This window comes from Hypanus sabinus, chromosome 15, assembly GCF_030144855.1.
Source record: "Hypanus sabinus isolate sHypSab1 chromosome 15, sHypSab1.hap1, whole genome shotgun sequence".
Taxonomy (NCBI): Eukaryota; Metazoa; Chordata; class Chondrichthyes; order Myliobatiformes; family Dasyatidae; genus Hypanus; species Hypanus sabinus.
Window position 1 is genome coordinate 89,438,961 of NC_082720.1, and position 16,377 is coordinate 89,455,337.

Here is a 16,377-nt window from a genome sequence, read left to right on the forward strand (position 1 = left end):
CAAGAAAGGAATGGAGGGTTATGGGCTGAGTGCAGGCCAGTGGGACTAGGTGAGAGTAAGTGTTGGCACGGACTAGAAGGGCTGAGATGGCCTGTTTCCATGCTGTAATTGTTATATGGTTAAATGACCTGACTTGGTCTAACCAAGCAGAGTCCACTGCCAAGGCCTACCAGTACCTTTACTTCCTGAGAAAGCTGAAGAGATTTGGCCTGTCCCCTAAAACCCTCACTAATTTTTATAAGTGCATCGTAGAAAGCATTCTTCTAGGGTGCATCACAACCTGGTATGGAAGTTGTCCTGTCCAAGACCGGAAGAAGCTGCAGAAGATCGTGAACACAGCCCAGCACATCACACAAACCAATCTTCCATCCTTGGACTCACTTTACACCGCACACTGTCGGAGCAGTGCTGCCAGGATAATCGAGGATAAGACCCACCCAGCCAACACACTTTTTGTCCCACTTCCCTCCGGGAGAAGGTTCAGGAGCATGAAGATTCATACGGCCAGATCTGGGAACAGCTTCTTTCCAACTGTGATAAGACTGCAGAACAGATCCTGACCCGGATCTGGGCCGTACCTTCCAAATATCCGGACCTGACTTGCACTACCGTACTTTCCCGTTTCTGTTTTCTAATTATGATTTATAATTTAAATTTTTATTATATTTACTTCGATTTGAACTTCAGAGAGCACGAAGCACAGAAACAAATATCACTGTGATGATTGTATGCTCTAGTATCAATTGGGTGCAATAAAATAAGTAAATTATTGCGTGCTAGCTTTCTACAGACAGACATACTTTATTGATCCCGAGAGAAATTTGGTTTCATTATAGCCACACCAAGAATAGTGAAGAAATATAGCAATATAAAACCATTAATAATTAAATAATAATAATTAGTTAATCATGCCAAGTGGAAATAAGTTCAGGACCTGCCTATTGACTCAGGGTGTCTGACACTCTGAGGGAGGAGTTGTAAAGTTTGATGGCCACAGGTAAGAATGACTTCCTATGACACTCAGTGTTACATCTCGGTGGAATGAGTCTCTGGCTGAATGTACTCCTGTGCCTAACCAGTACTTTATGGAGTGGATGGAAGTCATTGTCCAAAATGGTATGCAACTTGGACAGCATCCTCTTTTCAGACACCGCCGTCAGAGAGTCCAGCTCCACCCCCACAACATCACTGGCCTTACGAATGAGTTTGTTGATTCTGTTGGTGTCTGCTACCCTCAGCCTGCTGCCCCAGCACACAACAGCAAACATGATAGCACTGGCCACCACAGACTCGTAGACCATCCTCAGCATTGTCCGGCAGATGTTAAAGGACCTCAGTCTCCTCAGGAAATAAAGACAGCTCTGATCCTTCTTGTAGACAGCCTCAGTGTTCTTTGACCAGTCCAGTTTATTGTCAATTTGTATCCCCGGGTATTTGTAATCCTCCACCATGTCCACACTGACCCCTTGGATGGAGACAGGAGTCACCGTTCCTTAGCCTTCCTCAGGTCCACCACCAGCTCCTTAGTCTTTTTCACATTAAGCTGCAGATGATTCTGCTCGCACCATGTGACAAATTTTCCCACCGTCGCCCTGTACTCAGCTTCATCTCCCCTGCTGATGCATCCAACTATGGCAGAGTCATCAGAAAACTTCTGAACTTCTATGTGATACACAAACCAGTATGCAGAATCAGAATTAGGTTTATTATCACCCACATGTGTCGTGAAATTTGTAAACATAACAGCAGCAGTTCAATGCAATACATAATATAGAAGAAAAAATTATTAAAAAATAAATAAGAATATCAGGTACAGCATATATTTATTGAATAGATTAAAAATAGTGCAAAAAACACAGGAAATAATATATATTTAAAAAAGTGAGGTAGTGTCCAAAGATTCAATGTCCATTTAGGAATCAGATGGCAGAGGGGAAGAAGCTGTTCCTGAATCGCTGAGTGTGTGCCTTCAGGCTTCTGTACCTCCTACCTGATGATAGCAGTGAGAAAAGGGCATGCCCTGGGTGCTGGAGGTCCTTAGTAATGGACACTGTCTTTTTGAGACACCGCTCCCTAAAGATGTCCTGGGTACTTTGTAGCGGACTAAACTTACAACCCCCTGCATCTTCTTTTGGTCTGCCCCATACCAGACAGTGATGCAGCCTGTCAGAATGCTCTGCATGGTATACCTATAGAGGTTTTTGAATGTATTTGTTGACATACCAAATCTCTTCAAACTCCTAATGTAGTCACTGTCTTGCCTTCTTTATAACTGCGGGGACCAGGTCAGGTTCGCAGACACCCAGAAACTTGAAACTGCTCACTCTCTCCACTTCTGATCCCTCTATGAGGATTGGTATGTGTTCCTTCGTCTTATCCTTCCTGAAGTCCACAATCAGTTCTTTCGTCTTACAGATGTTGAGTGCCAGGTTGTTGCTGCGACACCACTCCACTAGTTGGCATATCTCACTCCTGTACACCCTGTCGTCACCATCTGAGATTCTACCAACAATGGCTGTATTATCAGCAAATTTATAGATAGTATTTGAGCTATGCCTAGCCACATAGTCATAAGCATAGAGAGAGTAGAGCAGTGGCCCAAGCACACAGCCCTGAGGAGATGTTATCACCAATCCGCACAGATTGTGGTCTTCTGATTAGGAAGTCAAAGATCCATTTGCAGAGGGAGGTACAGAGGCCCAGGTTCTGCAACTTCTCAATCAGGGAATGCAAGACAGGGCAGTACAATATGGAGACCAAGTTGTTGACCATGTAGTAGGTTCCTCTTCTTCACACGGCTGATGAATCCAAAGGAACAGCACAGGCTGATGCAGTTTGGCACCAGCAATGTCGCAGGAGTTTCTAGTCAGCATTGAACTCCACGTAGGATTGCCTTGGGGACTCCAGCTCTGGATTCTTTCTCAGGGTTTACTCCCAAAGCCATTCCCATCAGTGCACAACCGCAAGGCAGTGGAAGTTTGAGACCAGAGTTTCCCTCTCCTAAATAAGCTGATAATAATAACCACAGCTGATGAGCCCCATCTGCCTGGAGAGATTCAAAGATTTATTGTTAAAGAAAGTATAAATTATACAACCTTCAGAGTTGGCTGCTTACAGGCAACCACAAAGTAAGATGCCCAAAAGAATGGAACTTTAAAAAAAACAAAGGCTAACCCCCAGCACGCAGAGGATGAGACAAAAACACACAAATCATGCCAACAATACAAGTGAGAAGCAGGATTCCAAACCAACTGAGTCCTTTAAATCCAAATCCCTGGAGTAGGCCCAAAGCCTCAGTATCAGTTCATAATATTAACGGGGCAAATCGCCACAAAGCACAGCAGCCGGAGGCAGTCTCGCACCACAGTGAGAGAAGTGAACATCACAAGAGAACGAAATCGACCCGACTCTCACCTCTGAACTCAACACCCTGTCTTTCCTGTCTATGTGGACCAGCATTTAAATTGTCTATGAAGTGGATCATACTGCACATTAGAACTCAGGCCCCGGTACAGCGTAATGCACTGGGCCTAGATACCACTGCCCAGCGATTCAATCTGGGTCTAGATAGGCTGAAGGTGTTTATAGTCGAATTCCTTGCCTTTCGAACTGCCAGTAAGCTTAACCAGAAGCTATTTGATCTGAAAGATGTTACGTGCATAGATTTTCCTCTGTCTAAAATTACTTACCATGGACAGCCTACTTGGTTTTTAAACTGAACTATTCAATTTCTGAGAAGAATATGAACAAACTTTCAACCGATAGCAAAATCCTGAAAAGGTCAAGCAGCATCTGTGAGGGGGGGGAACAAACTATAGGGATGTCTCACTATAATTATAAACAGTCATAGAATCATCCAACTACTTGAAGAGATTACTCCACACAATTGCTGTGCTTTTACTAACCCACCATCAAATCACTAGAATTGTTTTCAGTCTTCATGAATAAGGATATACATCTTCACAGTTATGCAGCTCTTTGAAGTCACAAAGAGGAGAAACAGGAATGAATTTTGAAATTCCAAGGGCAGAAATGGCTGACACAAGGAGCCGTAACTTTAAGGAGATTGGAGGGAAGCATGGGGGGGAATGTCAGAGAAAAGTGTTTTTTACACAGAGAATGGTGGGTGTGGGAACACCCTACCAGGTGCGGTGATAGAAGCAGATACATTAGGGACACTTAAGAGCTTCTTAGACATATGGATGATGGAAAAATGGAGAGTTATGTGCTAGGGAAGGGCTAGATTGATCTTGGAGTAGGCCAACAGATTGGTACAACTTCATAGGTCAAATGACCTGTACTGCGCTGTGCTGGTCTATGTTCTAACTAAATTAGCAATTAAGGGTCTAGCTGAAAATGTTGAGTGAACGTGAGAGGGTGGAGAAACTGAGTAGAATAAGACGACCCTGTGGTTTAATTAGTCTCTGAGCTAGAATAAACATTTTAGCAACAAATTCAGGCAGGGTCTGAAGCTTGTGGTTCCAGGCTGCCAAGGTTAAAAATAGCATTGGTTTCACTGAGGTCACCATTCTGAGTTTCAGCTTGTAGTGTAGGAGCAGACTGGAAAACATGGAAATTTCTGGGAGTTTACCAATAAATCCAAGCTGGGAAAATTCCAGGATCATCCACTCCCCCGATGGTTGCTGCAGCGCAAAGTTCTTCATTGTGCTTAAATAATTCGGTCTTGCCACAATATCATCTTCCAGCTAGAAATGAACACAAACTCTTTTTAATAAATTGCTTTCTATTAACCATGCTCCTTAATAGTTTTTATCATCACTGATGAACGTTGTGGATGTGCTATCTTCCCACGTTTGTGTACATTAACGCAAACAAAACATTTCATTGTCTTTTGATGTACATGTAACAAATAAATCTGAATTTTGTAGTTTGCAATTTAAAGCTCAAAACACCAATTACAAGATTTCAATAAAGTTAAAATAAGGTGCTGGTTTCTGTAACAAAATGGACGCTTGACCTCACAGTCTGCCTCGTTATGATCTTGCACTTTTATCGCTTACCAGCACTGCACTTTTTCAGTAATATTTACACTTTATTCTGCATTGGTAATGTTCAATGCACTGTGTAATGATCAGTGTTCAAGACAAGCTGATCACTGATACATGTGCCCTGACCGACACACAGCAGCAAATTACTAATACATATCAATGTAAATAGCGAATAAAGTTGATTCTTAATAATGAACCTACAGGTTCATTCTGACCTCTGCTCTGTACCCTGATGCAATTCCATAGATGTGTGACAGAGAACTGTTGGGCCAGGAAGAATTTTTATTTTTTTCAGTGAACTACTGAACTCCCTGCCACCACCCAGGTCTCTTCACGTATGAAGTGTTCGCAGTGTCAACTGCAGCCTTTTAACTTGTATCAAATGTGCATCTTATTATTTGTTAATTTACTAGTGGTAATAATACCTATGTGTTAAATGTGTGAGTTAAATGTACTGTTTTGTCCACCTTGATCTGGAGGAATGATGTTTTGTTCAGTGGTATACAAGGGTATGGATGAATGACAATATATTTGAATGTGAACTTGATTTTGAGTACATTAAACATGAGGACAGAATAAAGAAATGGAAATTGGGAGGTAGGCAGGCAAGGAAGGATGTGCTTTTTATTATTTTCTAAGCGAGCACCATTTCAGGCTGCAACCTTACATATTGTTATTAGAAAATTTTAGGTTAAATTTCTTAATACTTCAAAGATCATCAGTAGGAAGCAGAAAGTTGAGAGAAGAAAGTAGTCATAAGACACAAGGCAAGACAAGTAGAGGCTTGCCTGAAGCAATGTCATAGTTAGAAAACACAGCAGCACAGAAACAGAGGTTTCAGCCCATCTAGTCCATGCTGAACCGCAATTCTGCATAGTCCTATCTACCTACACCCAAACCACAGCCCTCCATACCCCTCCCATCCACGTACCTATTTCTTTAATGTGAGATTGAACCAAGTCCACTACTTCTGCAGCAGCTCATTCCACACTCTCACCCTCTGAGCGAAAAAGTTCATCTTTATGTTCCTCCTAAAAAATTCTTTCAACCTTAACCCATGACCTTTTAGTCTCACCCAACCTCAGTGGAAAAAGCCTGCTTGCATTTACACTATCTATACCTCGCAATGCAGCATAGAACCATTTGGCAAACTGATTTTGACATCACAGAAACTAATAAAATTCCATGTTAAAAACTGATTGGGAACATGGAAAATTAATTACCAGAGAACAGGCTGCTTTTGTGCACAGACGAGACATGAGATTTTCAGCAAAATTTTCGACTGACAGGAAAATGTGATGAAGCATACAGAATGTCAGAAAATTAACCGCAAAGAGATGTGAAACTTGGTCAGCCAGAGCATCCTGCCTGTTCACAGTGCAAGTAGATTAAATTGCTTTCAAAACAAAAGGTTGGAACAAAATTGTGGGCCGAAGGGCCTGTACTGTTTTATACTCTAAAGTGGTAAGTACCTCCACAGAAACAAAAAATACAGAATGCACAGAAGACAGGGAGATGGACTAACAGGAGAGCCCCACCATGCAGACCATGCTCCCTTCTCACTGCTGCCATCAGGAAGGTGGTACAGGAGCCTTAGGACCCACACCACTATGGTCAGCAAGTTATTACCCCTCAACCAACAGGCTCTTGAACCAGATGGGATAACTTCACTCACTCTGTCATTTAACTCTTCCCAAAACCTATGGACTCACTTTCATGGGCTCTTCATCTTAAATTCTTAATGTTTCTTTCTCACTTATTTATTATTACTATTACTTTTTTCTCTTTCTGTATTTGCACAGTTTGTTGTCTTGCACATTGGTTGGTTTTCCATCCTGTTGGGTGTGGTCTTTCACTGATTAGACTCAGAGTCACAGAAAAACACAGCACAGATACAGGCCCAACATTGGTCCATGCTGAACCAATGTGCAAAAGACAAAAAACTTTGCAAATACAAAAAAATTGTAATAAATAAATAAGAATTAAATATTGAGAACATGAGATGAAGAGTCCTTGAAATGAGCCCATAGCTTGCGGGAACAGTTCAGTGCAATGCACACAAAATGCTGGAGGAACTCAGAAGGCCAGGCAGCATCTATGGAATAAAGTACAGTTGACGTTTCGGGCCGACACCCTTCAGAAGGACCAGCATTTTGTATATGTTGCTTTGACTTCCAGCATCTGCAGATTTTCTCTTGTTTGTGAGGGGGCAAGTGAAGATGAATGAAATTATCCCTCTGTTTCAAGAGCCTGATGGCTGAGGGGTAATAACTGTTGCTGAATCTGGTGGCATGGATCCTGAGGCCCCTTTGCCTTATTCCTGATAGCAGCAGTGAGTAGAGAGCATGGCCTGGATGGTGGGGATCCTTAATGACCAATGCTCCTTTCCCTCGATTGTGCTGTGTGCTCAGTGGTGTGGAGGCTTTATCCATGATGGACTGGACCATATCCACTATTATTTGTTGAATTTTTAGTTCCAGGACATTGGTGTTCCCATACTAGGTATGATGCAACCAGTCAATATACTCTCCATTACACATCTATGGAAGTTTGCCCAAGTTTTAGATGTCATGCTAAATCTTCACAAATTTCTTAGGAAGTAGAGCTGCTACTGTGCTTTCTTCATAATGGTACTTATGTGCTGGGCTCAGGACAGATCCTCTGAAATGAGGACACTGAGGAACTTAAAGTAGGTGTCTCCCTCCACCTCTGGTGCCATGATAAGGATGGACTTATGGACCTCCTGAAGTCAATAATCATCTCATTTGTCTTGCTGACTTGAATGAGAAGTAGTTGCTGTCACGTACCAAATTCTTATCATCAGAAACATTAGCAGTTAAGTTCAACTCTACACATTAGGGTTCTACTAATTGCTTGTCAAGAACAAGGTTATTACATTAAGATTTAAGGTGATGACCCTAATAAAAGTGCCTTAAGCATTCGTGGAAGAAATCAATACACACTGACAAATGGTTCTCAGAACTGAAAGCCAGATGCTCTTCAGGCCCAGAGGACAGGTTATGTTTTCTCCCCCCCAATCAATATAAACTTTTGCCCAACTAAAATAGCAGTTATATAAAACACATAAGCTCTCTTACCTGTACATAATAGGTGCCCTTCAACTGTGCGTACATCATCAAAAAGCAATAGTCTAGATTCTGCTTTGTTCTCCATCTAAAAAACAGCAAAAACCAACATTAAAATTCTTCCACAGTAGTCTCTTGAAAGCTCAAAGAAATTTATCAAAGTACATACACGGTGGCCACTTTATTAGGTACACCTGCTCTTAATGCAGTTGCCTAATCAGCCAATCATGTGGCAGCAAGTAAATGCATAAAAGCAAACAGAGGTTCAATTGTTGTTCAGAACAAACATCCAAATGTGGGAACAAATGTGATCTAAGTGACTTTGACCATGGAATCATTGTTGGTGTCTGATGGGGCAGTTTGAGTATCTCAGAAACTGTTGATCTCCTGGGATTTTCATACACAACAGTCTTTAAAGGTTACTGAGAATGGAGCGAGAAACAAAAACAAAATACTGTGAGAGGCAGTTCTGTGGACAAAAAACGATTTGTTTACAAGAGAGGTCAGAAGAGAATGGATAGACTACTTAAAGCTGATAGAAAGGCGACAGTAACTCAAACAACACTGTGTTGAAACAGTGGTGTGCAGAAGAACATCTCTGAATGCACAACACATTGAACCTTGAAATGGATGGGCTACAGCAGGTTTCACTCCTAAACCTAATAGAGTGGCCATTGAGTACATGTTACCATTTACTATCCTGACATTCAGTTACTTGCAGACATTTACAGTAGAAGAAAGAAATCAATGGAAGCAATGAAAACTACACACAAGGACTGACAAAAGGACTGACAAACAACCAATGTGCAAAAGAAGACAAGCTGTGCAAATATAAAAAATAAATAAACTAACAAATAATATTGAGAACATGAGTTGTAGGGTCCTTGAAAGTGAGTCTACAGGTTGTGAAAGCACTTGAAAGTTAAGGTGAGTGAAGTTATCCACACTGGTTCAGGAGCCTGATGATCGAAGGCTCTATCACAGTGAGGAGGAAATGTGGCCTGGATGGTGGGGCTCCTTGCTTTCTTGTGGCAGTTCTCCTCGAAGATGTGCTCAATGATGAGTAGCTTCCATTCAGATGCACACATCACCATTACAGGTGGCCCCCTATTTAGGAACCCTCTAGGTTCCTTTAGGTTGTTATAGCTGGAAGTGGTACTGGGGACAAGCTCACACTACCCATTAGACGCCACTCAAATAGCCTCTGACAACCAAGTCCAGCTCCTGGCCTTCATGTGTAGTTCAGCTACTAAACCCGGCTTAACCGTTTCTACTGACAAGAGAAGGGGCAAAGGCAGTTACTGGCACCTTAAAACCAATCATTTCAGGTAGATAGGATTCATCAGCCATGGTTGCAGCTCATCCAGAAAGAAAACTCTGATCTCAAACCTCTACTACCTTGTGGCAATACCTACTCATGGGGAAGGCTTGGGAAGTAAACCCCGAGAGAAAAATCTGGAGCTGGAGTCCCTAGGGCAGCCCTACATTGAGTTCAGTGCTGACTGGCAACTCCTGTGATACTGCTTGTGCTAAACTGTATCGATCTCTGCCGTTCCTTTGGGTTCATCAGATACATGGAGAGGGAGAGCTTGCTACAGGGGCAACAGTTTGCTCTCCATATTGCACTGCTCAGGCTTGTTTACTTAAACATCTAGGACGCAACATCCATGGTTGACCCCGGCCGATGAAGGCCATATCCATCCTTATCCTATTTAGAGCAGTTGATGGTAAGGTCACTGACTTCAGTGGCACAGAATGGTTTTCAAATAGTTTGCAAAAGGACGATTCAATTCTTCCATTCACACCTGCTCTAATGCTGTGATTCTACAATTTAAAGATTACCTTTATTTGTCACGTGGAAACACACAGTGAAATGCATCATTTGCACCAATAACCAACACAGTCTGAGGAGATCCACGTGGTCACGGGGAGAATGTACAAATTCATTACAGACAGCAGCAGCGGCGGCACAGTAGTGTAGCAGTCAGCACAGTAATTTACAGCAACAGCAATCATCAGTCAGAGTTAAATCTGTAAGGAGTTTGTACGTTCTCCCTGTGACTGCGTGGGTTTCCTATGGGTGCACTGGTTTCCTCCTCATTGCAAAGCCATATAGGTAAGGGTTAGTAAGTTGTCAGCGTGCAATATTGGCGCTGGAAGTGTGGAACACTTGTAGCTGCCTCCAGCTCGATCCTTGGACTGTGTTGGATATTGACACAAATGACACATTTCATTGTATGTTTGGATGTGACACAGAAAGCTAATCTATCTCATCTAGTGAACTGAAACTTGATCAGTGATCACTAGCACTGTTGTGCTAACTGCAACTTTACTAACATACCATGTCAACAATTTACAACCCTTACTATTCCATATGTCTTTGAAACACCTGGAGGAAACACAGGAAGTCACGGGGAAAACATAAAAACTCCTTACCGTCAATGGCAACAATTGAACCCCAATCAGTGATCACTTGCACTGTACAGTGTTGTGCTAACCACTACAGTGCTGTGTCACCAAACACTGATTGAAGCAGCCAGTGTTACAATAAAGGCTTTTGCATATACAGACAAAAGCAGACACTGGAGTCTCTAAGTACAGACCAACAAATTTTATTGATTTACAAGGACATGGGTTTTGATGGCAAGGCCAGTAACTATTATGAACCATCAATAACACTTGAGAAAGTGGTAGTCAGCTGACTCCTTGAATGATTCCAGAAACTGTACAAAAACTGTCCGAGTGCTGTTGGATTCAAGAGGTACAAGATTTTGGTCAGGCAATGATAAAAGCTCAACAACACACCGCCAAGTCAGAATCAAGTGGAACCTAGGAAGAACCCTGCAGTAGGCAGCATGCTCCTTACTTGCTGCCCTCATCCCTCTAGAGATGGAGAACTGTAATTAGTTCTGTTCTCATTATAGGAAGGATGTGAAAGCTCTAGAGATGGTGCAGAAGAAATTTACTGGGATGCTACCTGAATTGGAGAGCATGTCTTATAAGGATAGGTTGATAGGTAGATTAAATGCGCTGTAATCTTCTAGACACACCTGTTCTAGACACACACTGGAATTGCCAAGGCATAAAAGGAGTTTAATGTACACCCAGTGGCCACTTTTTTATGCACACCTATGAGGTACACCAACATCTTCTGCTGCTCTAGCTGATCCACTTCAAGGTTTGATGTATTGTGTATTCAGAGATGTTCTTCTGCACACCACTGCTGCAATGCATGGTTACTTGACTTACTGTCAGCTTGAACAAGCCTGGCCATTCTCTTCTGAACCTCTTACAATTAACAAGGCATGTTCGTCCACAGAACTGCAGTTCACTGGGTTTTTTACACCATTCTCTGCAAACTCTAGAGACTGTTGTGTGTGAAAATCCCAGGAGATCAGCAGTTTCTGAGACAATCAAACCACCCCGTCTGGCACCAACAATCATTCCATGGTCAAAGTCACTTAGATCACAATTCTTCCCCATTCTGATGTTTGGTCTGAACAACAACTGAACCTCTCGACCTGCGTACTTTTATGCATTAAGCAACATGATTGGCTGATTAGATAGTTGAACCTAATAAAGCAGCCACTGAGTGCAGATTCAGATTTATTTAAAGATCAAAGTAAATTTATTATTATGTCACCATATATAACTCTGAGATTTATTGTTTTGTGGGCATACTCAATAAATCCATAGAATAATAACAATAACAGAATCAATGAAAGACTGTACCAACTTGGGCATTTAACCACTGTGCAAAAGACAACAAACTGTGCAAATAAAAAAAAGAATAAATAAATAAATAAATAAACAAGCAAACAAACAAACAATAAGTATCAAGAACATGAGATGAAGAGTCCCTGAAAATGAGTCAATAGGTTACGGGAACATTTCACTGACGTGGCCTGTGAAGTTATCCCCTCTAGTTCAAGTGTCCTGATGGTTGAGAGATAATAACTGTTCCTGAACCTGCTGGTGTGGGTCCTGAGGCTCCTGTACTTTCTTTTTGATGCAGCAGCAAGAAGAATGCACAATTTCATTAGATGTAGTTTGAAGCATACAATGAAATGTGTTAGCCAGTCCTGTTGAAGAGTGTCGGCCCAAAATGTTGTCTCTATTACTTTCCATCGATGCTGCCTGAGCAGCTGAGCTCCTCCAATCTTCTGTGTGCTTTACATACAGTGAACTGCATCAACAAAATGAGGGACTTGATAGCTGGCATAAACACAGAGGTGTACAGAACAGAAAGAGTGATATTGGTCATGGTTCTGTGTTGTACAACACTATGAATCTTAGTCTAAATTCTGATATTAGGGCATATGTCAGGCCACTTGTCCAAAGAAATACTGATCTGTCCAACAGCCCCTGTTGAAACCCAATTTGCTTTTCCTTTTAGCAATAATGAAGAAGGATCTCAGATCTGAACTGTTCATTCTGTCTCCCTTTCCACAAGCACCAAATGTTCCTGAGGTTTCTGGTTGAAATTTGGGAAAATGAAATGAATAGAATTAACCTTATTAACCGCATGAGGAAGGAGATTTCTACTATCAGGTAAGAGATCCAGGAGCCAAAAGATCCACACTCAGTGATTCAGGAAATTTCTTCCCCTCCACCATCAATCATGAACCCAAACTACTTCACAATTCTGCTCTCATTTTGCACTATTTATGCTTTACATATTCTTATTGCAGTAAATTACAGCAATTTTACATTTTACACTGTACTGCTGCCAGAAAACAGCACACTTGGTGACATGTCAGTAATAAAACTGGTTCTGAACAAAAAGAAATTAAACCTGTGCTTCAGAAGGATATTTCAATGTTCCTACTAGACAACAGTTCTCAAAGCAACAGCTTCCGGCAGCAAAGATTTATAATGAATCCCTTAGTGGAATTAGATTATGCCCAGGGCAGTTCCTTTTGTCCTGCACTGTGTACATCTCTGTTGCGATGGTGTTATACAGTAAGGATGAGAACGAGTTTCTTTTTCACTCAAACTGGCACCCATATTTCTTTGATGCAATTACAAGGAAGACACAGCAACAGCTGTATTTCATTGGGAACTTGAGGAGAATTGGTGCATCACCAAAGACATTCGCAAATTTTTACTGTGCATCACCAGCTAGTATGGAGGGATCACTGCACTGGATCGGAAATGCTGAAGAAATTTGTAAATTCACCCAGCTCCATCGTGGGCACCAGCCTTCCCAACAGCAAGGACATCTTCAAAAGGTGATGCCTCAAAAAGGTGGCATCCATCACTAAGGACCCCATCACCCAGAACATGCCCTCTTCTCATTGCTACCATCAGAGAAGAGGTACAGGACCCTGAAAGACACATAATCAATGTTTCAGGAATAGCTTCTTCCCCTCCGTCATCAGGTTTCTGAATAGATAATGAACCCATGAAAACTTCCTCAGTAATTTTTCTCTCTTTTTGCATTACTTATTAAATTAAATTTTTTATATTTACTTCTTATTGTAACTTATAGCTTTTATTATGTATTGCAATGTACTGCAGCACCAAAACAACAAATTTAACAACATATGCCAGTAATATTGAAACTTATTCTGATTTCCCTCCTCCTGTCTTAACATCACTGGACATCCAGATTTCTGAACAGTTATGAACCCATGAACACTACCTCATTAATCTTTCTCAGCTATTTATTTATGTTTCTGATTTATAGTAAATTTTTATGTCTTTGCTCTGTACTGCTGTGACAAAACAACATATTTCATGTCATATAAGTCAGTTGCAATAAGTCTGTTTCTGATAAATGTCAGCACATGACCCGTGAAGTTAGTGCATTTCCAATTTTGATGGGAACAGGCATTTTAATGGCACTTTGGGAATTCAGTTCTATAATTGGGTTGACTCTGCACATTTATGCCAGACTGACTCAGAGTAAACATTGAAACTTGAAGAATATTAAAGCTCAGTACGTTGATGTCAAAGTGGTGCCAATCTGGTGGAAGTGATTCGAATTTTCTTAAAATAGCATGATTAGTCATATGTACATCAAAACAGCGAGGACTGTGCTGGGCAGCCTGCAAGAGTCGTCACGCTCAATAATGCCCACAACTCAATAACTCAATGTCTGGAATGTGGGAGGAGGTTCAAAGTTAATTTACTATCAACGTACATTTATGTGTCCATATGCAACTCTGAGATTTATGTTTTTGTGGGCATACTCAGTAAATCCAAAAAACATAATAGAAATACAATTACAAAAAAGAAATAAAATAATAACAAAAATAAATGAGCAATAAATATCAAAAACATGAGATGAAGAGTCCTTGAAAGTGAGTGCATAGATTGTGGGAAAAGTTCAGTGATGGGGAGTGATGGTAGTTTAGTGAAGTTTTTCACTCTAGTTCAAGAGCCTGACGATTAAGGGGTAATAACTATTCCTGAACCTGGAGGTGTGGGCTCTGAGGCTCCTGTACCTCCTTCCTGATAGTAACAGCAAGAAGAGAACTGACCTGGATGATGGATGCTGCTTTCCTGTGACAACGCTCCATGTAGATGTGCTCAATGGTGGGGAGGACTTTACCTGTGATGGACTGGGCCGTATCCATTACTTGTTGGCTTTTCCATTCAAGGGACTTGGTGCTTCCATACCAGCCTGTGATGGAGACAGTTAATATCTCTCCACAGCACATCTATAGAAACTCATCAAAGATTTAGGTGTCATGCTGAAACTTCTCAAACTTCTAAGGAAGTAGAGGTGTTGCTGTGCTTTCTTTGTAATTGCACTTGTGTGCTGAGCCCAGGACAGGTCCTCCAAAATGACTCCACCAAGGAATTTTAAGCTACTGACCCTCTCCACTTCTGATCACTCAATGACGACTGGCTCATCGATTTCTTCAGAACTCAATAACCAGCTCCTTGGTCTTGCTAACATTGAGTGAGAGGTTGCTGTTATGTTGTTCCTCTACATACCTTGTGGCACATCAGGTGCTATCTTGCCATTTCTTTAGCATTTGTCTGTTTTTTAATGAGGCCAAGTTGCTAGCTTGACACTCCACCCAACATGGATGGAAAGTGTACAAGGAGCTGGCCAGATGTGAATGCAGGACCACTCACCTTGAAGTCTGGTGCAGATACAACTAGACTACTGGACAGTTGGTTGTTGTTATAGCACCTCTCAACAAGATTTTCAATCTCCCTCCTGTACATTGATTCATCATTACCTTTGATTCCACCAGCAACAGTGGTGTTGTCAGCAAAATGGTACTTGCTCTGTACTTAACCATACAGTCATAAGTGTTAAGTGAGTAGAGCAGGGGTCTAAGCACATGGTACACTGTTTCCTCAAATATGTACAGCTGCGCAGTAACTGAAATTCTCCTACGCACATAAGTCTTTGTTGCCGCATACCTGGAATTTTCTTTTAGAAATATTAATTTAAAGTCTCACACAGTTTTGAAGCCACGTAAAATTTTCCTGCTTAGAGCAAGGGTTGGTGGATTTAGCTGTAAAGAAAATTAGAGGGAACATTGACACAGCGTTGTGATGTACTTGTGCTGATGGAGATCGTGGAGGAGATGTTACTGATCCAGACTGACTGGAGTTTGCAAGAGAGGAAACTGAGGATTGAATTGCACAAAGAGGCATTGAGGCCAAGGCCTTGGAGCTTATTGATTAGCTTTGATGGGATGATGTATTAAATGCCTAGTTGTAGTTGATAATGAGCGTTCTGATGTATGCTTCTTTGCTGTCTCATTGAGGCAGGTTACCATGTTCTTCTTAAGCACCAGTATAATTCAAGCCTGCTTGAAGCAGATGGGTACCTCAGATTGCTGAAGCGAGAGGATAAAGCTATCAGAGAATACTCAAACTAGTTGATCAGCTCAGGTCTTTAGTATTCGGTCAGTTACCCAATCTAGGCTGGATGCTTTCTGTGGGTTCACCCTCCAGAAGGATGCTCTCACGTCAGTCTCAGCGTCTGAAAGCACAAGGTCATCAGGGGCAGTGGGAGCCTGTGAAGGTTCCTCTATACTTTGATGGTCAAAACAGGTGTAACTCTCAGGTTCGGCCAACAGGTACTTGTCTAGGGGAAGACAGCCTCAGGCCCAGCCAAACTGAGAAATTTCGTTTGTGTGGATGCTGTGTGATGTGTTGCCCGGTTACAAATCTGCACCGCAAAATATCAGACAGTACACCGTATGCAATTAAATGATTGAGCTTTATAAATCTTAATCTGACTATAGGTTAGTAAAGAAAATAAAAAGGGCTCAATTTAATGAAACAGTCTAATGTGCACGTTGAAGCTCATG

The 16,377-nt window shown here is 41.6% G+C and overlaps 1 protein-coding gene across 2 annotated transcripts in view; it reads right to left on the reverse strand.

The window, feature by feature from the left end:
* Positions 1-16,377, reverse strand: part of mgat4b (alpha-1,3-mannosyl-glycoprotein 4-beta-N-acetylglucosaminyltransferase B) — a 305,024-nt gene that overhangs the window by 79,971 nt on the left and 208,676 nt on the right. For both annotated transcript variants that reach the window (XM_059990693.1, XM_059990694.1), the window contains exons 7-8: positions 8,108-8,183; positions 4,592-4,706 (exon numbers count right to left, since the gene is read on the reverse strand). In XM_059990693.1, the coding sequence (XP_059846676.1) occupies positions 4,592-4,706; positions 8,108-8,183 (191 nt within the window). The remainder of the gene's footprint in view (positions 1-4,591; positions 4,707-8,107; positions 8,184-16,377) is intronic.